A 22893-nucleotide genomic window follows, 5' to 3' on the forward strand; every position below is an offset into this window, starting at 1 on the left:
GGGGTTTTGCTCTGCACTCAAAATTAATGTCTGTCTCTCTTCCGCTTACCATCCCCAGACAATTGGTCAGACTGAGTGTACCAACCAGACACTGGAACAATATCTAAGATGCTATGGCAGCCATCTCCAGGATGATTGGTTGGAGTTGCTGCCGTTAGCCGAATTTTCATATAACAATTCTCAGAGCGCCTCCACTAAATTTACACCTTTCTTTGCCAATCTGGGTTATCATCCGTGTATCTTACCTAGGTCTCCAATTAATTCTCCGGTTCTGGCAGTGGAGGAAAGGCTGACTGCAATGAGGCAAAATCTGGAGGTTCTGAAGGAATCCCTGACCACAGCTCAAGAACGTTATAAGAGATCGGCTGATAGATTCCGTAAACCTGCACCCATGTTCAAGGTAGGAGATTCCGTGTGGTTAGCAACTAAGAATCTGAAGTTAAACGTTCCTTCACAAAAACTTGGACAGAAATTAATTGGGCCTTTCAAGATCAACGGTATTGTGAGCTCTGTGGCCTGCCGGCTGAAGCTGCCTAGGACTATGAAGGTACACCCAGTTTTTGATGTATCTTTACTAAAGCCTGTATCTCCTAATACCTTCCATGGACATGTTGTGCCACCTCTGCAGCCTGTGGTGATTGATGGGCAAGAACAATTTGTGGTGGAGGAAATTGTTGATTCCAGGATTCACAGGAATCGGCTCCAATATCTGATAAGATGGCAGGGATATCCCCCTGAGGAAGACTCTTGGGAACCTGTGGAAAACATCAATGCCCAACAGAAGATTTCTCGTTTTCATCAGAGATGCCCTGAGAAACCAGGTCCAAGATCGTCCTGAGGCCACTTCTAAGGAGGGAGTAATGTCAGGACTCTTGAACATTTTTTATCACCTTTTTGTGCATTACTGCACTTTTCCAAGATGGCGTCTTTGGTCTCATGTGCACTATGTCTTCCTGCTATAAAACTCCACCCCAGCCTTCAGTCTGTGCTAGAGTATTCTGCCTTGCATCCAGCTCCTGACCTCTGGTGACTCCCTGGCTATATACCTGCTCCTGTGAACCTGTGGGGTTATCCTGCTACTCTGCTCTGAGTTCCTGCTGCATACACCAGTTCCAGTAATCCTCCTTCATCTGCTGCTCGTGTTTTCTTCCATCTGCATTTGCTGGACCTGTAAGCTGTTGCTGCTCTGCAAGAACCTGAGACTCTTACCCAAACCTCCCTGGTTGAGCTAAGATATTATTTGAACTGCTTTATAAGCATATCTATCTGTGTTTTGGACTAAGCAAGGACTTATTCATGTCAAGTATCCTCAAGAATAATTGTGCATCATAGACTTTCTGCGTGATTGCATTTTCCTCTGAAGTTTCCTATAGACTGCTGAGCTGCATTTGATATTTGCACCAAGTGTTGTGGACTTGAGTTTCTCTCTGCACCTGTTTGAATCACTGTGTGATAATATAGACTTTACCACTTATAAAACTGTGTCCTGTAGTTGTCTTGTTCCACGCAAAGAGTCTCCTGAGTTATCCCCTGTAATTATTACAAGTATATAGCACAGTTACGTAGTTTATCACACAGCCACGTAGTATATAGCAGAGCCACGTAGTATATTGCACAGCCACGTAGTATATAGCACAGCCCATGTAGTATATAGCACAGCGACGTAGTATATAACACAGTCCACGCAGTATATAGCACAGCCCATGCAGTATATAACACAACCCATGTAGTATATAGCAATGTGGGCACCATATCTCTGTTAAAAAAAGAATTTAAAAAAAATAGTTATATACTCACATTCCGGCGGCCCCCGGCTCCAGCCCAGGCGTTTAGGGATGCTCCTCGTGATGCTCCATTCCCAGTAATGCCTTGCGACAATAACCCGTGATGATGTAGCGGTCTCGTACCGCTACATCATCTGGGGTCATTGCCGCAATGCATTCTTGGGACCGGAGCATCGCGAGGAGCAGGAAAGGCTGCCGCGGACACCGGAAGGTGAGAATATAATGATTTTTTTAAAACTATTTTTAACATTATATGTTTTTACTATTCATGCTGCATAGGCAGCATCAATAGTAAAAAGTTGGTCACACTTACAGGGTTAATGACAGCGTTAATGGACTGCATTACACTGCGTTATGCCGTGGTGTAATGCAGTCCGTTTAACTAAGCTAAAACGCTTTATGGGCACTGACTGAAGAGGAGTATGGAGGGGGCACTGACTGGAGGGGGTAGGGAGGGGCCAATTCACGGCCGGACTGTGCCTGTCGCTGATTGGCAATGCCCAGCCGGCCGCGACCAATCAGCGACATGGGATTTCCGTGACAGACAAACAGACAGACAAACAGACGGAAGTGGACCTTAGACAATTATATATATAGATGACTTGGCAGCCTATTGTAAAATATCTTGATTGAAGGGGACCGTAATGTAAAGATTCCACAAGAATGCAGACTGACATGTTGGTGGTAGAAAATTAATATTTAAAAACTTTTTGAGTTGACCACTTTTTATACAACATAAAAGGTAAACATTAGGGATAAGTGAGCACTAAAGTACTCAAATGCTCGTTACTCGTTTCGAGTAACGAGTATAATGGGAGTCAATTGTAAATCTGAGCATTTTTCTGGCAGACTCAGAAGGTCTGTGGGTCAAAGAAAATGTTGAAATAGATGGAAAAAGTGATGAATGGAAGAAGAACACCCTGGGGAAGAGCCCTAGAAGCATCTCTGACTCTAAGATCGCGGATGAGAACAATGATATCACACTTTTAACCCCTTCGTGCCATGCGCCGTACTAGTACGGTGCTGCCGGCACTGCATTAGTGCCAGCCGCAGTACTAGTACGGCGCCCCGATCACCGCTGTCGCCGATCGCGGGCATTTAACCCCTCTGATGCCGCTGTCAATAGTGACAGCGGCATAGAGGGGGATCGCGCAGGGACGGGGGCTCCCTGCGCTCTCCCACCGGAGCAGCGCGATGAGAAGGAGTCCCCGGATCCAAGATGGCCGCGGGACTCCTTCCGGGTCATGAGATGACCCTGCTTGCCGGCGTCTGCTGAGAATTCCTCATAGCAGGCGCCGGCAAGCCTCTGCAATGTGCCTGTCAGATCGATGATCTGACAGAGTGCTGTGCACACTGTCAGATCACCGATCTGTGATGTCCCCCCCTGGGACAAAGTAAAAAAGTAAAAAAAAAATTTTTCCACATGTGTAAAAAAAAAAATAAATAAATTCCTAAATAAAGAAAAAAAAAAAAAATATTCCCATAAATACATTTCTTTATCTGAATAAAAAAAAAATCACACAATAAAAGTACACATATTTAGTATCGCCGCGTCCGTAACGACCCCACCTATAAAACTATATCACTAGTTAACCCCTTCAGTGAACACCGTAATAAAAAAAAAAAAAACGAGGCAAAAAACAACGCTTTATTCTCATACCGCCAAACAGAAAGTGGAATAACACGCGATCAAAAAGACAGATATAAATAACCATGGTACCGCTGAAAACGTCATCTTGTCCCGCAAAAAAAAAGCTGCCATACAGCATCATCAGCAGAAAAAAAAAAAAGTTATAGTCCTCAGAATAAAGCGATGCAAAAACAATTATTTTTTTATATAAAATAGTTTTTATTGTGTAAAAGCGCCAAAACATAAAAAAATTACATAAATGAGGTATCGCTGTAATCGTACTGACCCGAAGAATAAAACTGCTTTATCCTTTTTACCAAACGCGGAACGGTATAAACGCCCCCCCTAAAAGAATTTCAGGAATTGCTGGTTTTTGTTCATTCCGCCTCCCAAAAATCGGAATAAAAAGCGATCAAAAAATGTCATGTGCCCGAAAATGGTACCAATAAAAACATCAACTCATCCCGCAAAAAACAAGATCTCACATGACTCTGTGGACCAAAATATGGAAAAATTATAGCTCTCAAAGTGTGGTGATGTAAAAACTATTTTTTGCAATAAAAAGCGTCTTTTAGTGTGTGATGGCTGCCAACCATAAAAATCCGCCCAAAAAAGCTATAAAAGTAAATCAAATCCCCCTTCATCACCCCCTTAGTTAGGGAAAAATAATAAAATGTAAAAAAATATATTTATTTCCATTTTCCCGTTAGGCTACTTTCACACTAGCGTCGGCCCAACATACCGACGCATACTGTGCAAGCGCCGCACAACGGGGGCAGCGGATGCTGTTTTTCCACGCATCCGCTGCCCCATTGTGAGGTGCGGGGAGGTGGGGGTGGAGTTCCAGCCGCGCATGCGAGGTCGGAAATGGTGGACCGTCAGCACAAAAAAAGTTACATGTAACGTTTTTTGCTGCCGGCGGTCCGCCGCAACACGACGCAACCGTCGCACGACGCTTGCGACGTGTGTCAATACGTCGCTAATGTTAGTCTATGGGGAAAAAACGCATCCTGCAGATGACTTTGCAGGATGCGTTTTTTCGCCAAAACGACGCATTGCGACTTATGCAAAAAAACGCTAGTGTGAAAGTAGCACTAGGGTTAGGGCTAGGGTTAGGGTTGGGGTTAGGGCTAGGGTTAGGGCTGGGGTTAGGGTTGGGGTTAGAGTTTCAGTTAGAATTGGGGATTTTTCACTGTTTAGGCACATCAGGGGCTCTCCAAACGCGACATGGTGTCCGATCTCAACGCGTTTGTTTGCGTTAAAAACGCATGCGTTTTTATAGAAAAAAACCAGAACACACACTGAAAAGTCACCCACCACCAAGGTGATAAAGGGATCCAAACCCTAACCCTAACCCTACCCCTAAACTCACCCCCTAACCGTTTAATGAACATTTTCTGACAGTCATAGTGCCACGTATTTCAGTGCCACGTATTTCAGTGCCACAATATTTCAGTGCCATGTCTTTCAGTACCACGTCTTTCAGTGCCACGATATTTCAGTGCCACGTATTTCAGTGCCACGTATTTCAGTGCCACGATATTTCAGTGCCACGATATTTCAGTGCCACGTATTTCAGTGCCACGATATTTCAGTGCCGCGATATTTCAGTGCCACGTCTTTCAGTGCCACGTATTTCAGTGCCACGTATTTAAGTGCCACGATATTTCAGTGAAATACGTGGCACTGAAATATCGTGGCATTTACGTGAAATACGTGGCACTTATATACGTCGCACTTATATACGTGGCACTTATATACATGGCACTTATATACGTGGCCACTGAAATATCGTGGCACGTATATACGTATATAAACGTATTTCAGTGCCACGTATTTCAGGTTTGGGTTAGGGGTAGGGTTAGGGGTAGGGTTAGGGGTAGAGGTAGGGGTAGGGTTAGGGTTTTTTGTTTTTTTCTTGTTTTCTTGTGTTTTTCTATAAAAACGCATGCGTCTAAAAAACGCATGCGTTTTACCGCGTTTACATGCGTTTTTTCACACATGCGTTTTTAAAAAACGCATGCAGATAAAAACGCAAGTGTGAATCCAGCCTTACCCTTGGGAAAATAAAAACATGGGGGCTAAAACATAATTTTCGTGGAAAAAAAAATATTTTTTATTTTCGCGGCTCTGCGTTATAAACTGTAGTGAAGCACTTGGGGGTTCAAAGTTCTCACAACACATCTAGATAAGTTCCGTGGGGGGTCTAGTTTCCAATATGGGGTCACTTGTGGGGGGTTTCTACTGTTTAGGTACATCAGGAGCTCTGCAAATGCAACATGACACCTGCAGACCAATCCATCTAAGTCTGCATTTCAAACGGCGCTCCTTCCCTTCCGAGCTCTGCCGTGCGCACAAACAGTGGTTCCCCCCCATATATGGGGTATCAGCGTACTCAGGACAAATTGGACAACAACTTTTGTTGTCCAATTTCTCCTGTTACCCTTGGGAAAATAAAAACGTGGGGGCTAAAATATAATTTTTGTGGAAAAAAAATATTTTTTATTTTCACGGCTCTGCATGATAAACTGTAGTGAAACACTTGTTGGTTCAAAGTTCTCACAACACATCTAGATAAGTTCCGTGGGGGGTCTAGTTTCCAATATGGGGTCACTTGTGGGGGGTTTCTACTGTTTAGGTACATCAGGGGCTCTGCAAATGCAACATGACACCTGCAGACCAATCCATCTAAGTCTGCATTTCAAACGGCGCTCCTTCCCTTCCGAGCTCTGCCGTGCGCCCAAACAGTGGTTCCCCCCAATGTATGGGGTATCAGCGTACTCAGGACAAATTGGACAATAACTTTTGTGGTCCAATTTCTCCTGTTACCCATGGGGAAAAAAAATTGTGGGCTAAAACATCATTTTGTGGAAAGAAAAAATGATTTTTTAATTTTCACAGCGCTACATTCTAAACTTTAGTGAAACAACTGGGGGTTAAAAGTGCTCACCACACATCTAGATAAGTTCCTTAGGGGGTCTTCTTTCCAAAATGGTGTCACTTGTGGGGGTTTCCACTGTTTAGGCACGTCAGGGGCTCTCCAAACACGACATGGGTTCCGATCTCAATTCCAGCCAATTTTGCATTGAAAAGTCAAATGGCGCTCCTTCCCTTCCGATCTCTGCCATGCGCCCAAACAGTGGTTTATCCCCATATATGAAGTATCAGCGTACTCAGGACAAATTGCACAACAACTTTTGGGGTCCAATTTATCCTGCTACCCTTGGGAAAATAAAAAATTTGGGGCAAAAAGATCATTTTTTGTGAAAATTAATATTAATTTTTTTTTACGGCTCTACATTATAAACTTCTGTGAAGCACTTGGAGCTTCAAAGTGCTCACCACACATCTAGATTAGTTCCTTAGAGGGTCTACTTTCCAAAATGGTGTCACTTTGTGGGGGTTTCCACTGTTTAGGCACGTCAGGGGCTCTCCAAACACGACATGGGTTCCGATCCCAATTCCAGCCAATTTTGCATTGAAAAGTCAAATGGCACTCCTTCCCTTCCGATCTCTGCCATGCGCCCAAACAGTGGTTTATCCCCATATATGAAGTATCAGCGTACTCAGGACAAATTGCACAACAACTTTTGCGGTCCAATTTATCCTGCTACCCTTGGGAAAATAAAAAATTTGGGGCAAAAAGATCATTTTTTGTGAAAATTAATATTAATTTTTTTTTACGGCTGTACATTATAAACTTCTGTGAAGCACTTGGAGGTTCAAAGTGCTCACCACACATCTAGATTAGTTCCTTAGAGGGTCTACTTTCCAAAATGGTGTCACTTGTGGGGGTTTCCACTGTTTAAGCACGTCAGGGGCTCTCCAAACACGACATGGGTTCCGATCTCAATTCCAGCCAATTTTGCATTGAAAAGTCAAATGGCGCTCCTTCCCTTCCGAGCTCTGCCATGCGCCCAAACAATGGTTTATCCCCATATATGAAGTATCAGCGTACTCAGGACAAATTGCACAACAACTTTTGCGGTCCAATTTATCCTGCTACCCTTGGGAAAATAAAACAAATTGGATCTGAAGTAAAAATTTTGTGAAAAAAAAGTTAAATGTTCAATTTTTTTTAAACATTCCAAAAATTCCTGTGAAGCACCTGAAGGGTTAATAAACTTTTTGAATGTGGTTTTGAGTACCTTGAGGGGTGCAGTTTTTAGAATGGTGTCAATTTTGGGCATTTTCTGTCATATAGACCCCTCAAAGTCACTTCAAGTGTGAGGTGGTCCATAAAAAAAATGGTTTTGCAAATTTTGTTGCAAAAATGATAAATCGCTGGTCAACTTTTAACCCTTATAACTCCCTAACAAAAAAAAATTATGTTTCCAAAATTGTGCTGATGTAAAGCAGACATGTGGGAAATGTTGTTTATTAACTATATTATGTGATATACCTCTCTAATTTAAGGGCATAAAAACAAAAAATTTGAAAATTGCTAAATTTTCATAATTTTCGACAAATTTCTGTTTTTTTCACAAATAAATGCAAGTCATATCGAAGAAGTTTTACCACTATCATAAAGTACAATATGTCACGAGAAAACAATCTCAGAATCACCAGGATCCGTTGAAGCGTTTCAGAGTTATGACCTCATAAAGTGACAGTGGTCAGAATTGTAAAAATTGGCCGTGTCACTTAGGTGAAAACAGGCTTTGGGGTGAAGGGGTTAATTTGATGGTTTAGCATCAGCACCAGTAGCACCACTACAGGACTCTGATTAATGAAACTGTGCACACACAGGCCAGGACAACTACTCTCTCCTCCAATCACAACTGTACTTGAGCTGTGCAGTGGCGTTACTGTGCTGAGTGTGGTGACGCCAGTCCTTTTATAACCTCTGATGAGGTAATAAAGCCAGCCAATGACAGTAATGCCACCGCCTGGATAGTTATGGCATTACTGTGACAGACAGGCAATCCCCACATATTTATTGGCTGTGTAAGGCAGGGATTTGAACATTTAATCTGAGCTTATCCGAGCACCCATATACCCGAGTGATATCCGGGTATGACCGAGAAAATTTGCTCATCACTAGTAAACACTTTAAAAAAGAACATGCTGAAATGTTAAATTGATTATTTAATAGCTTGTTTAGACAGGCTGACCGCACTTCCCATTCACACACATGTGTAATAGATTATTCTGGGCGCATAGTTAGTCATTGTTCTTGGCAGCACATATCCTGGTTACACTAGATGATGTGCTGCCGAGAACAATTATATTTAATCCAGCTTAAAAACCATTTCATCAGACAGATCAGAATTTGGCTCATTCATTGGGTAATTGGCAATGAGTTTAAACTTGGAATGAGCATTCGTAGTAACACTCCTTACCGATAGTTGACCAGTGAAAATCCAGCCTTAGTATACGAAAATTTCCTTTATGTTTATTTGGGATTTTTATAGTGGACATTGGTGCAAAATATTTTAGCTATTGGGAGACATTTGGATTGGATCCCACTTTTATTGCTCTGTTAATATGTCATTATTATTTTATATGCATGTAGAAAAGCCGTGGAGACACCATCACGTGTTTCTCAACGCAAGCAATGAATAGCCAGGTCTTTCACCGGGAAGGAACAACCACGGGATGGGCAGCATCCAATAAAGGAAAACCACCTATGCCAAAACATGGTATCCATCCACAGACAGCTGTTTCGGGGTATTTGCCCCTCATCAGTGTGGAGTAGGAAACTGGCTATTAGGAGCAGTGCCTAGTGAAATATATATATATTATTATTACTATTTTATAATGATATAAAGATTTATTTTGTTTTGTAATTCTTCTGTTTTATTTAGACCTTCACATGTTGTAGTGTTGCTACATCTGTTCTCAACTATGGATCATCTGGAGGCGCCTTGGGTACCACTATTGGCTGTTCATTGGCAGTCACTATGGCAGTTTACGCAACTGGGGGAGTGTCAGGTAATTAAATGTATTATTTTGACAATTTTTTACAAATGTAAAAAAACAAAACAAAAAAAAATCCAAAAATGTATCTATTATTTCATGACCTTAAATGCTTGATGCGCTCAGATTACAAGATTTAGAGCTTAGATCTTGGCGTCATGTTTAAGTCATGAATATTCACTTATAAATGATACCTGATCCAATATTTGAAATAGTGACGAGGGGCAGTATGAAAAGTTTTCATTTCTTGGCTGTGTGTGTAAAAAAGGGGAAAAGCTGCTGGTGACATCTGAAGATTAGGCTGGAGTCACACTAGTGTATGGCAGCTGATGCGATAGCATTGGATGTGATATGCTAATGACCCTTGGCTCCTACTCTGCTGCGAGCGGCAGCCGAGTGTCATGCTACTGTGCTCTGATCCTCAAACACAGAGAGAAACAGAGCACAGCTGCGATGGAGGCGGAAAAAGTAATTTCTTCATCTCTTCCATTGCCAGCGTTGGCGTATTACGCACCGCACTTGGATGATATCCAAGTGTTGTGAGTTGTGTCATTTATATGGGTGCAAGTGAGCCGAGTTGCGGTGATGCGCCCTCTGCTGGATGTCCTCATGAACTGGAACCTTGGAAAAGTTCCCACGCTCGAGTTCATATGAGGACATCCAGCAGAGGGCGCATCACCGCAACTCAAGGTAAGTACAGATCATCCTGCTTTCCATTCAGTACCCGGGGTTTACAGGCACGAGCGAGTGCTTTAGCACAGCTCCTGGCTGTAAAATGATTTAACCCCTTCAGATGGATTTACTTCGTGGGACGTGACAGATCATCTGAAGGTATGTATATTGTTGGTTTATTATTTTTCAGAGCGAGGGTCTTCAGGTGGATTGAGAGAGCAATAAAATATTAAAACAACCTGTGTGTTTATTTCATTAAAATACTTTTTAATAATGTGTGTGTGTTTTTTTAACCCTTTCATACAATTGGACTAATAATGGATAAGTGTCATAATTGACGCCTCTCCATTATTAATCTGGCTTAATGTCATCTTACAATAGCAAGGTGACATTAACCCTTCATTACCCCATATCCCACTGCTACACGGGAGTGGGAAGAGAGTGGCCAAGTGCCAGAATAGGCGCATCTTCCAGATGTGCCTTTTCTGGGATGGCTGGGGGCAGATGTTTGTAGCCAGGGGGCCAATAACCATGGACCCTATCTAGGCTATTAATATCTGCCCTCAGTCACTGGCTTTACCACTCTGGCGGAGAAAATTGTGCGGGAACCCACGCCAATTTTTTCCGCGATTTAACCCTTTGTTTTACAAGCTACAGTGCCCAAATTTTGCACATACACAGTACTAACATTAGTAGTGTGGAATATGCAAAAAAAAAGGGATATGAGATGGTTTACTGTATGTAAACCATGTCTCATATCATGTCGGGTTTGGGAAGGAGAAATGAAAAGCCGGCAATTGAATTACCGGCTTTTCACTAACACCGCTGCGTATTTCTCGCAAGTCACACTGCTGGTCCGTGTGGAATCCGTATTTTTCTCGCCCCCATAGACTTTCATTGGTGATTTTTTTGCGCAATATGGTGACAAACACAGCATGCTGCGATTTTCTACAGCCGTACAAGACCGTATATTACGGATGCATAATATACGGCAGATAGGAGCTGGGCCATAGAGAATCATTGGGCCGTGTGTAATGCGTATTTTACGGATGTAGTTTATGCGCTCATACATCCGTAAAACTCGCTAGTGTGAGGCCGGCCTTAGGGCCGGCGTCAGCACCTGGCACACCCGGGCAAGTTTCGGGGCCCTGGCGAGACGGGAGGGCCCACTCATGCTGTCTGGGATACAGGCGACTCACCCCCCACCAGTGCCGACTCACCCCCCTGCCAGCACCAACTCAGCCCCCCGCCAGCGCCGCCGCATTCAACTATACCGGCGTCTACAGTATGACGCTGGTACAGTTCAATGCAATGATGCAGGAGAGAGCATCAGATGATGCTCCCACTCCCATCATTCCCCTCTGCCTTTGCCCCTGCGGTTGCGCGATGAGGTCATATCATCGCGGACCTTCTGTGTGCCGGGCAGACTGCAGTCACTGAGACCAGAGCCGAGCCTGGAGCACCAGGAGCAGCGCGGGGCACGAGGAGAGGTGAGGATTGAGTGTTTTTTTTTTAAATCTATCAATGAATGATAACTGGATTGTGGGGCCATTCTCAGGGGGTGCTACATTATATTCTATGGGGGGTTGTATTACACTCTATGGGGGGCTGTATTGCATTACATTCTATGGGGCGCTGTGCTGTATTATACTCTACGGGGGGCTGTATTACATTACATTCTGTGGGGGAGGGCTGCATTATATTCTATGGGGGCTGTATTACATTCTGTGGGGGGCTGCATTATGTTCTATGGGGGCTGTATTACATTCTAGGGGGGCTGTATTATATTCTATGGGGGCTGTATTACATTCTATGGGGTGCTGTATTATATTCCATGGGGGCTGTATTACATTTCATGGGGGGCTGTATTACATTCTATGGGGGCTGTATTATACTCTATGGGGGCTGTATTACATTTTGTGGGGTGATGTATTATATTCTATGGGGTGCTGTATTATATTCTATGGGGGTCTGTATTATATTCTATGGGGGCTGTATTACATTCTGTGGGGGGCTGTATTATATTCTATTGGGGGCTGTATTACATTCTGTGGGGGGGGCTGTATTATATTCTATGGGGGGCTGTATTATATTCTATGGGAGGCTGTATTACATTCTATAGGGGCTGTATTATATTCTATGAGCGGCTGTATTATATTACCATATATTATATTATATAAAATTGTATTACCAGTTTTTGATGCAGTTTTGGTGCAGTTTTGATGCTGTTTTTGGAAATAAATAAATGGAAAATGTGCATGATTTGAATGGAAACATGCATGAAAAAAATGGATTCGGAGGCCGGATTCATCATCTCACATCTCAGTTTCATACTTTTTCGCTGGATCTGTCGCTGTACGTTTTTTCGCCGGACAGAAAACCGTTCCTCTGTATGTGTTTTCCGTCCGGCGGAAACAGCTTTTTTCATGGATCCGGCAAAAAACAGGTGAAACGTGTGGCCATCAGGCACAATCCAGCGCTAATACAACTCTATGAGAAAAAAACGGATCCGGTGGAAAAAAACTGATCCGTTTTTTTCAAAACTCGCCCGATTGTGCCTGACGGCAAAAACCTGATGTATGAAAGCAGCCAGATATATGGATAGATACATCTATGTATCTATAGATATATATATCTATAAATATATCTATAGATAGATATATTCATAGATATATAATAGAAAGGCCGATGTTTCTAAAGCTACTTTCACAATTGCATTTTTAGCAATCCGTCGCAATCCGTCGTTTTGGGAAAAAAACTGATCCTGCAAATGTTCCCGCAGGATGCGGTTTTTACACATAGACTTGTATTAGCGACGGATCGCGACGGATGGCCACACGTCGCGTCCGTCATGCAACGGATCTATCGTGATTTGGCGGACCGTCGGCACGAAAAAACGTTCAAGTGAACTTTTTTGTCCATTGCATCCGCCATCTTCTACCGTGCATGCGCAGCCATATATATATATTTTATAGACAGAAAGGCTACGCAGACAGCTGTTGGGCTGATATCCATAGCCTAGAGAGGGGCCATGGATATTGCTCCCCCGGCTACAAATACCAGTCCGTAGCTGCCCCAGAAATGGCGCATCTGTAAGATGCGCCAATTCCAGCACTTAGCCCCTCTCTTCCCACTCCTTTGTAGCCGTGGGATATGAGGTAATAAGGGGTTAATGTCACCTTGCTATTGTAAGGTGACATTAAGCCAGGTTAATAATGGAGAGGCATCAATAAGACACCTATCCATTATTAATCCTAGTGTAGAGAGAGTTAAAAAAAAAATTTCTAACGTTTATAGATTTAGATTGGGATATTCAAATGTAGTAATCATATAAAACCCAAAATATGTTTATTTTAAATATCTAAAATGCCACCAACCTGTGGCACTGGCTACACCAAAGAAAAAAACAAAACAAAAACACACCGTGAAAAACTAGTGTTGGAGCCCCCACTCCACGTCGGCTTGCCGTAGGGTCCCTGTAAAGCCCTGGTGATACCAATGGGTCCCTCTACCCACACAATATTATTGGACTAAAGGTTCCCCTACTTCACTAAACAATAATGTTCCTGTATATAGGGAATTCTAGACCCCAGCACCGTGAAGTATAAAAACAAAAGAGAACATGTGGTAGGCTTATGACGGGTATAGATATTGCCAAGTCAATCTATCTTAGACCTGGGATTGATAACTATAATCAAACAGCACCTACAAAGTGGGTCACAAACAGCATAATGTACTATGGACTAATTGATATGTCCTGGGCAATCTGCCCGATAAATGATGATTCACCATACATAGGTAGGCGCCAATGCTGTATGCCAAAACAAGACCCTCTGTCAAAATCCACCTATCATATATACAACTGCACATATGGTACTCATCGTTAGGTGCCGCGCCGTCAGCCCACTGTCATCAATTGCCTCGATGCGTTTCGCCCCTCTGGCTCATCAGGAGACCCGATATTTCTGTCATGTGTCTCGATGGTGAGAGATGGAGATGAATTGTGATTCCAGTTACCTCAATTTAAAGCAAATCCCGCCGGAAAAATCGTACCTATAGGTACTTCCGGTTAACAGCCCGGAAGCAGTCATCATGAAGAAAGGCTGGTGGAGTGCGTTTCTCTATGCCTGCGCATGGTGGCACGCACAGGAAGGCCCTCCTGTCACGGATTGCGTGTCACCTACGCTCACTGTCTCTGGACATCCACTGCGTCTGCGCGCAGTGGCACGCAGAGGTATCCTCCTTTGATCATCATCTGCGTGACACCCATGCTCGCTGCATGCTAAGTCACCATGGTTATGGAGTGCGTAACAGCACATGCGCCAAATGCACCGCCGATTCTCATATACGCCCATAGATAACAACTGTTGTGAAATTGGATTTTGGGCTCCCCCGGTGGCCACTGGTGGAATTGAACTGGTGTGCATCATCCTCTCTGTTCACCTGTTTCCATCAGGATGTGGGAGTCGCTATTTAGCCTTGCTCCTCTGTCACTTTCATGCCGGTCAACATTGTAATCAGAAGCCTTTCTGTGCATGTTCCTGCTGCTAGACAACTCCCAGCTAAGTTGGACTTAGTCCTTGTTTGTTTTTGCATTTTGTTCCAGTTCACAGCTGTAGTTTCGTTTCTGTGTCTGGAAAGCTCTTGTGATCTGAAATTGCCACTCTGATGTTATGAGTTAATACTAGAGTCTTAAAGTAATTTCAGGATGGTATTTTGATAGGGTTTTCAGCTGACCATGAAAGTGCCCTTTCTGTCTTCCTGCTATCTAGTAAGCGGACCTCAATTTTGCTAAACCTATTTTCATACTACGTTTGTCATTTCATCTAAAATCACCGCCAATATTTGTGGGGGCCTCTGTCTGCCTTTCGGGGAAATTTCTCTAGAGGTGAGCCAGGACTATATTTTCCTCTGCCAGGATTAGTTAGTCCTCCGGCCGGCGCTGGGCGTCTAGGGATAAAACGCAGGCTACGCTACCCGGCTACTGTTAGTTGTGCGGCAGGTTTAGTTCATGGTCAGTTTAGTTTCCATCCTTCCAAGAGCTAGTTCGTATGTTTGCTGGGCTATGTTCTCTTGCCATTGAGAACCATAACAAACAACATAAAGTGGGATTAATGCGTACACGTACATCTTCCCCTGAACTCTTGGATCTCTGGCTTAAAGAATCAATTGATTCGTCGATACGCTTTATGCAATTGCTGTTATCTGAGGAGAAAAAATTACTAGAAAAATCTACGAGTATCCTGAATAGCCTGATAGAAAAAGTGGTTAAAATTCAAATCGGATCCAGATTTCAACAGAAGGGAGGGTCTGTTACAGACCTCTGTTGAAAAATATCAGGCTTTATTGAAAGAAAGAAAGCAGATACAGTTCCAGAAAGACCTTAGGAATTTTGCAGATAATCAAGCCTTTAATTTTCAAACAGGCAGAGCAGGTGAAATTTCTTCCTCAGACATTGACACCTCAGACACAGAAAGAACAGAGACCTCCGGAAGAGGAGGCTATAATAATAGGGCACAGCCATTTAGACAGCAAAAATGGCAATATTCAAGGGCCAGACAAGGGAGGAAGGGGAGGGGAGGATACAGGTATGGAGAAGGGATGTCAAAAACCCCTCCGTCCACTGTAAGAGATACTCAGGCACTGGCCTCCTCTTCGTCATCATCATCCTCTTTTTAAGAACAAGGCATGAAAACGGGATACTTTCTCTGATCAAAAACCAGTTAGATAGAGGACAAATCATAAATCTATCCACCCATGCCCTTTCTGGTGATGAATATCAAGTATTGCAAAGGGGACTGTTGTACCAACTGGCGGGTTTAACTGCTTTGGGTGGATAAAGGATTTGAACCTCTTCTGCAGAAAATTAAAGTGGAAATTTTTTTTTGTGCATAACAATAGGGAGGAATGCCTGCAGCAGGGGTTTCAGGAGGAGGACATCGAGAGCTTTGAAGCCTTAGTTGGACTTTTGGGGGAAAATGAGCAGAGTAGTGATGCAGGTAGGGGCCCATTTACAAGCCTCAAAAATAAGAGTGTCAAAATGCCACCCCAAGGTGATACGAAGAATATCGACATCTTTCTACAACTTGTAGAGAGAGACCTTAAAAAGATCAAATATATGAATGCCAACACAAATTATAATCTTACTGATAAGGAAAGAGTAGCTTTAAGGCCCCGTCACACACAGCGACGCTGCAGCGATACAGACAACGATGCTGATCGCTGCAGTGTCGCTGTTTTGTCGCTGTGTGGTCGCTGGGGAGCTGTCACACAGACCGCTCTCCAGCGACCAACGATGCCGAAGTCCCCTGGTAACCAGGGTAAACATCGGGTTACTAAGCGCAGGGCCGCGCTTAGTAACCCGATGTTTACCGTGGTTACCAGCGTAAATGTAAAAAAAAAAAAAACGTACATACTCACATTCCGGTGTCCTTCAGGTCCCTTGCCGTCTGCTTCCCGCTCTGACTGAGTGCCGCCGTAAAGTGAAAGCAGATCACTGCGGTGACGTCACCGCTGTGATCTGCTCTTACTTTCCGGCCGGCAGTCAGTCAGAGCGGGAAGCAGACGGCAAGGGACCTGACGGACACCGGAATGTGAGTATGTACGGTTTGTTTGCTTTTTTACTTTTACGCTGGTAACCACGGTAAACATCGGGTTACTAAGCGCGGCCCTGCGCTTAGTAACCCGATGTTTACCCTGGTTACCAGTGAAGACATCGCTGAATCCGTGTCACACACACCGATTCAGCGATGTCAGCGGGACCTAAACGACCAAAAAAAGGTCCAGGCCATTCCGACACGACCAGCGATCTCACATCAGGGGCCTGGTCGCTGGTACGTGTCAAACATAGCGAGATCGCTACTGAGGTCGCTGTTGCGTCACAAAACTTGTGACTCAGCAGCGATCTCGCTAGCGATCTCGCTATGTGAGACGGGGCCTTTAGAGACACTGAGAAAGAATGACCAGCTGATTATCAAGGCATCTGACAAGGGTGGAAACTTGGTCATCATGGACCATAAGACATATTGTGATATGTGCATCAACATCTTGCAGGACAAGAATGCATATGAAATCCTGGTCTCTGACCCCTCTGAGTTGTATAAAACTCAACTCAAAGTAATTTTGGATGAGGCTTTTTCTAGGGGACTTATATCTAAACCTGAATATGAGTTCTTGCTCCCTAATTTTCCCCTGCAGGCCACCTTCTACACGCTACCCAAGATACATAAAGGTCTAAACCCTTTAAAGGGATGACCCATTGTATCTGGGGTAGATTCCCTTACACAAAACTGCGGTCAGTATGTTGAGGAAATCCTAAGGCCTTTTGTGATCTCTATCCCCTCATACCTAAGGGATACTATGGATCTGTTGCAGAAAATAGAGGGCCTACAACTGGACAATGGTTCTTTGTTGGCGTCAATTGATGTTGAGGCCCTCTATAGCAGCATACCACACGAGGCGGGAATTAAGGGAGTACACCACTACCTTCAACAAAGGTCAATAGCTTGCAGAGACCATAATTCCTTCATGGTGTCTTTACTGGACTTTATACTTACCCATAATTCATTTAAATTTAACGGCAGGCACTACCACCAGCTCAGGGGCACTGCGATAGGGTGCTCTTGTGCCCCATCATATGCAAATTTGTTCCTGGGCTGGTGGGAGGAGACAGTGGTGTTTGGGAGAGACACCAATTGGTGGAATGAATTTGTAGCCATATGGCTCAGATTCATTGATGACGTTTTTGTCATCTGGACGGGTACTGTGGAACAGTTTAAAATTTTTATTGCAGAGCTTAACATCAATGACATCAGCCTAAAATTCACCTCAGAAATTCAGAAAGCGGAGCTGGCCTTTTTAGATGTGATGATAAGGAGGACACCTAATGGGGGTCTTACAACAAGCATCTATCGGAAACCTACAAGTACGAATAGCCTACTCAATTGGCATAGTCATCATCCTATCCCACTTAAAAAGGGAATTCCGAAAGGCCAGTTCCTAAGACTTAGGCAAAATTGCTCTTACATTAAAATGTTCCACAGCCAGGCAGCTGACATGTTCAATAATAATTCAAAGAAAAAAACTATCCTCCCCACATCCTGAACTCAGCCTATAATACTGCGGCGAATGCAGATAGACAACAGTTACTGCACAAAAACAAGATCAAAATAGAGGATGATAAAATTAGGATTATAGGGACCTTTGATTCACAACATCATAGGGTCAGGGAAGTGATAAATAAACACTGGGATATACTCAAGATGGACCCAGACCTCAGAGATCTGTTGGGGGCACGTCCCGATATCACCTTCAGAAAAGGAAGGTCCCTAAAGGACTCTTTAGTCCACAGCCACTATATGAAACCGAAAGGTAGTGGTACATGGTTGGAGAGGAGACCGTGCGGCTTTTTTAGATGTGGCAGCTGCCAATTTTGTAGATGGATGAGACCTAATAAGTCCTTTACAAGTTCCTCTACTGGGAAGGTATTCTTTCAGCGTGAGTTCTCTAATTGTAAATCAACAGGGGTTGTGTACCTGGCCTCCTGCTCCAAAGATTACATAGGGAAGACAATAAGAGAGCTTCGTAGAAGAGTAGGAGAACATATAGGGGACAAAAGGCACAACAGAGACACTACTCTGGCCAGACACATGAGATCACAACACCCTGATAATCCAACTGGTTTAGGGTACTGTCACACATTGGCACTTTGATCGCTACGACGGTACGATCTGTGACGTTCCAGCGATATCCATACGATATTGCTGTGTCTGACACGCGGCAGCGATCAGGGACCCTGCTGAGAATCGTACGTCGTAGCAGATCGTTTGGAACTTTCTTTCGTCGCTGGATCTCCCGCTGTCATCGCTGGATCGTTGTGTGTGACAGCGATCCAGCAATGCGTTCGCTTGTAACCAGGGTAAACATCGGGTTACTAAGCGCAGGGCCGTGCTTAGTAACCCGATGTTTACCGTGGTTACCAGCGTAAAAGTAAAAAAAACCGAACAGTACATACTCACATTCCGGTGTCCGTCCCCCGGCGTTCTGCTTCTCTGCACTGTGAGTGCCGGCCGGCCGGAAAGCGAGCACAGCGGTGACGTCACCGCTGTGCTTTCCGGCTGGCAGACACAGTGCAGAGAAGCAGAACGCCGGGGGACGGACACCGGAATGTGAGTATGTACTGTTTGTTTTTTTTTACTTTTACGCTGGTAACCACGGTAAACATCGGGTTACTAAGCGCGGCCCTGCGCTTAGTAACCCGATTTTTACCCTGGTTACCCGGGGCCTTCGGCATCGTTGGTCACTGGAGAGCTGACTGTGTGACAGCTCCCCAGCGACCACACAACGACTTACCAACGATCACGGCCAGGTCGTATCGCTGGTCGTGATCGTTGGTAAATCGTTTAGTGTGACAGTACCCTTAAACTTTACAGTGATTGAAGTGGTAAAACCTAACCCAAGGGGAGGGAACTTTGATAGAACCATCCTTCAAAGAGAATGTGAGTGGACTTTTAGAATGGACTCAATGATCCCTAAGGGTTTGAATGAGCAACAATCATTTACGTGTTTTCTCTAGTGGAAGTACCCCCAAGAGTGGTAACCCCACTGTGTCCAGATGAACTAGCTCCATATGGGAAATTAGATAATTTATATGTGACCATTGAACAAGATGGCTTTTTTGATGCTTCGGCTTTTGGTTATCTCCTCCTGGATAGGGGGAATTTACACAGATTGGTGTGTCTGGAATCATGAAAAATAAAAATTCCTTAATTTGAAGAATCCGCTGGGTAATAAATCTGTGCGCATACCACTATATATTTTTAGCATCAGACTTCGGGTGGAGCAAGGGTATACAGTGTTTAATCGATTAAATATTGAGAAACTTAACCAGGTACAGATCTGAAATAACCACTGCATATAATATGAGGATCTAAATTAAATAGGTTATAACATCTCGCTTGTCTGGAAACTAATTTGTGCGCAGAAATATCCCAGATGTGCCTAGCGTTGGCGCAAGTGTGAGCAAAGTAGCACACTCTGTAGCCATGGTTAGCCCAGTCACGGTGATTAAACCCGATATACAATATTTGGCAGCAGCTGAACCCTATGTGCTCCATCAGACACAGTCACCATTATCTCGTACGCATTAATCCCACGTTATATTTGTTGTTATCTATGGGCGTATATGAGAATCGGCGGTGCATTTGGCGCATGCGCTGTTACGCACTCCGTAACCATGGTGGCTTAGCATGCAGCGAGCATGGGTGACACGCAGATGACGATGAAAGGAGGATACCTCTGCGTGCCACTGCGCGCAGACGCAGTGGATGTCCAGAGACAGTGAGCGTAGGTGACACGCAATCCGCGACAGGAGGGCCTTCCTGTGCGTGCCACCATGCGCAAGCGGAGAGAAACGCACTCCACCAGCCTTTCATCATGATGACTGCTTCCGGGCTGTTAACCGGAAGTACCTATAGGTACGATTTTTCCGGCGGGATTTGCTTTAAATTGAGGTAACTGGAATCACAATTCATCTCCATCTCTCACCATCGTGACACATGACAGAAATATCGGGCCTCTTGATGAGCCAAAGGGGCGAAACGTGTCGAGGCGATTGATGACAGTGGGATGACGGCGCGGCACCTAACGTTGAGTACCATATGTGCAGTTGTATATATGATAGGTGGATTTTGACAGAGGGTCTTGTTTTGGCATACAGCATTGGCGCCTGTTATGATCCTTAGTGGTTGAGGATCACAAATTACTCCAGCTAAGTAACAAACATAGGACAAGCTCTAGGGAGGTGGCAAACTGGACTGACCGCAAATCTGAACCTATCCAAACACACTAGAAGTAGCCGGTGAACGTGCCTAAAAATCCTAGACGTCTCGAGCCAGCCTGAGGAACTAACTACCCCTACAGAGAAAGAAAGACCTCTCTTGCCTCCAGAGAAATAATCCCCAAAGATATAGAAGCCCCCAACAAATAATAACGGTGAGGTAAGAGGAAGGCACATACACAGGGGTGAAAGCAGATTCAGCAAATGAGGCCCACTAATACTAGATAGCAGAAAATAGAAAAGGGAATCTATGCGGTCAGTAAAAAACCCTTACAAAATATCCACTCTGAGATTTCAAGAACCCCCACACCAACTAACGGTGTGGGGGGAGAAACTCAGTCCCCTAGAGCAACCAGCAAGCGAGGAAATCACATTTTAGCAAGCTGGACAAGAAACATGATGAATGCTGATAATCAAAAAATGAACAAACAAAAACTTAGCTTGTCTTGGAGAGACTGGGAGCAAGGTAGTCACAAGGAATCTGAAGAGCACTGAATACATTGATAGCAGGCAAGGAACTGAGTATCCAGGTGAGCTAAATAGGAAACCAACCAAGGATAACGAACCAGCTGATGCTGCCAACCTGCAGAAAGACAACACTACACAGTACCGCTTGTGACCACTAGAGGGAGCCCAAAAATAGAGTTCACAACAGTACCCCCCCCTTGAGGAGGGGTCACCGAACCCTCATCAAGACCCCCAGGGCGATCAGGATGAGCCGCGTGGAAGGCACGAACCAAATCGGCCGCATGAACATCAGAGGCAACAACCCAGGAATTATCCTCCTGACCATAGCCCTTCCACTTAACTAAATACTGAAGCCTCCGTCTAGAGATATGAGAATCCAAAATCTTCTCCACCACGTACTCCAATTCGCCCTCGACCAGCACCGGAGCAGGAGGCTCAACAGAAGGAACCACAGGTACCACATACCTCCGCAACAAAGACCTATGGAACACATTATGAATGGCAAACGATGCTGGGAGATCCAAACGAAAAGACATCGGGTTAAGGATTTCCAAGATCTTATAAGGACCGATGAAGCGAGGCTTAAATTTAGGAGAGGAGACCTTCATAGGAACATACCGAGAAGACAGCCACACCAAATCCCCAACACAAAGTCGGGGACCCACACCGCGGCGGCGGTTGGCAAAGCGCTGAGCCTTCTCCTCTGACAGCCTCAAATTGTCCACCACATGGTTCCAAATCTGCTGCAACCTATCCACCACAGAATCCACCCCAGGACAGTCAGAAGGCTCAACCTGACCCGAGGAAAAACGAGGATGGAAACCAGAATTGCAGAAAAAAGGCGAAACCAAAGTAGCAGAACTAGCCCGATTATTAAGGGCAAACTCGGCCAATGGCAAAAAAGTCACCCAATCATCCTGATCAGCAGAAACTAAACATCTCAAATAAGTTTCCAACGTCTGATTAGTTCGCTCGGTTTGGCCATTAGTCTGAGGATGGAAGGCCGACGAAAAAGACAAATCAATGCCCATCTTAGCACAAAAAGTCCGCCAAAACCTGGACACAAACTGGGATCCTCTATCAGACACAATATTTTCAGGAATGCCGTGCAAGCGAACCACATTCTGAAAAAATAGAGGAACCAAATCGGAGGAAGAAGGCAACTTAGGCAAGGGCACCAAATGGACCATCTTGGAAAAACGATCACACACCACCCAGATGACAGACATTTTCTGAGATACTGGAAGATCCGAAATAAAATCCATGGAAATGTGCATCCAAGGCCTTTTCGGAACAGGCAAAGGCAAAAGCAAACCGCTGGCACGAGAACAGCAAGGCTTAGCCCGAGCACAAATCCCACAAGACTGCACAAAGGAACGCACATCCCGCGACAAGGAAGGCCACCAGAAGGACCTAGCCACCAAATCTCTGGTACCAATTATCCCAGGATGACCCGCCAACACCGAAGAATGGACATATCGGAAATAACTGCTGGTCCATCTATCCGGGACAAACAGTCTCTCTTGTGGACAACGGTCAGGTCTATCCGCCTGAAATTTCTGCAGCACTCGTCGCAAATCTGG

At 44.4% G+C, this 22893-nt stretch overlaps 1 protein-coding gene across 2 annotated transcripts in view; it reads left to right on the forward strand.

Moving 5' to 3' along the window:
* AQP9 (aquaporin 9) overlaps nucleotides 1-22893 on the forward strand; it is a 72309-nt gene that overhangs the window by 16348 nt on the left and 33068 nt on the right. Inside the window, exon 2 of one of the 2 annotated variants that reach the window (XM_077263826.1) lies at nucleotides 9222-9348. The exons of the other annotated variant lie outside the window; for it this stretch is intronic. Coding sequence (XP_077119941.1) covers nucleotides 9222-9348 — 127 coding nt within the window. The remainder of the gene's footprint in view (nucleotides 1-9221; nucleotides 9349-22893) is intronic. 2 annotated transcript variants of the gene reach the window in all.

Source organism: Ranitomeya variabilis, chromosome 5 (assembly GCF_051348905.1).
Source record: "Ranitomeya variabilis isolate aRanVar5 chromosome 5, aRanVar5.hap1, whole genome shotgun sequence".
Classification (NCBI taxonomy): Eukaryota; Metazoa; Chordata; class Amphibia; order Anura; family Dendrobatidae; genus Ranitomeya; species Ranitomeya variabilis.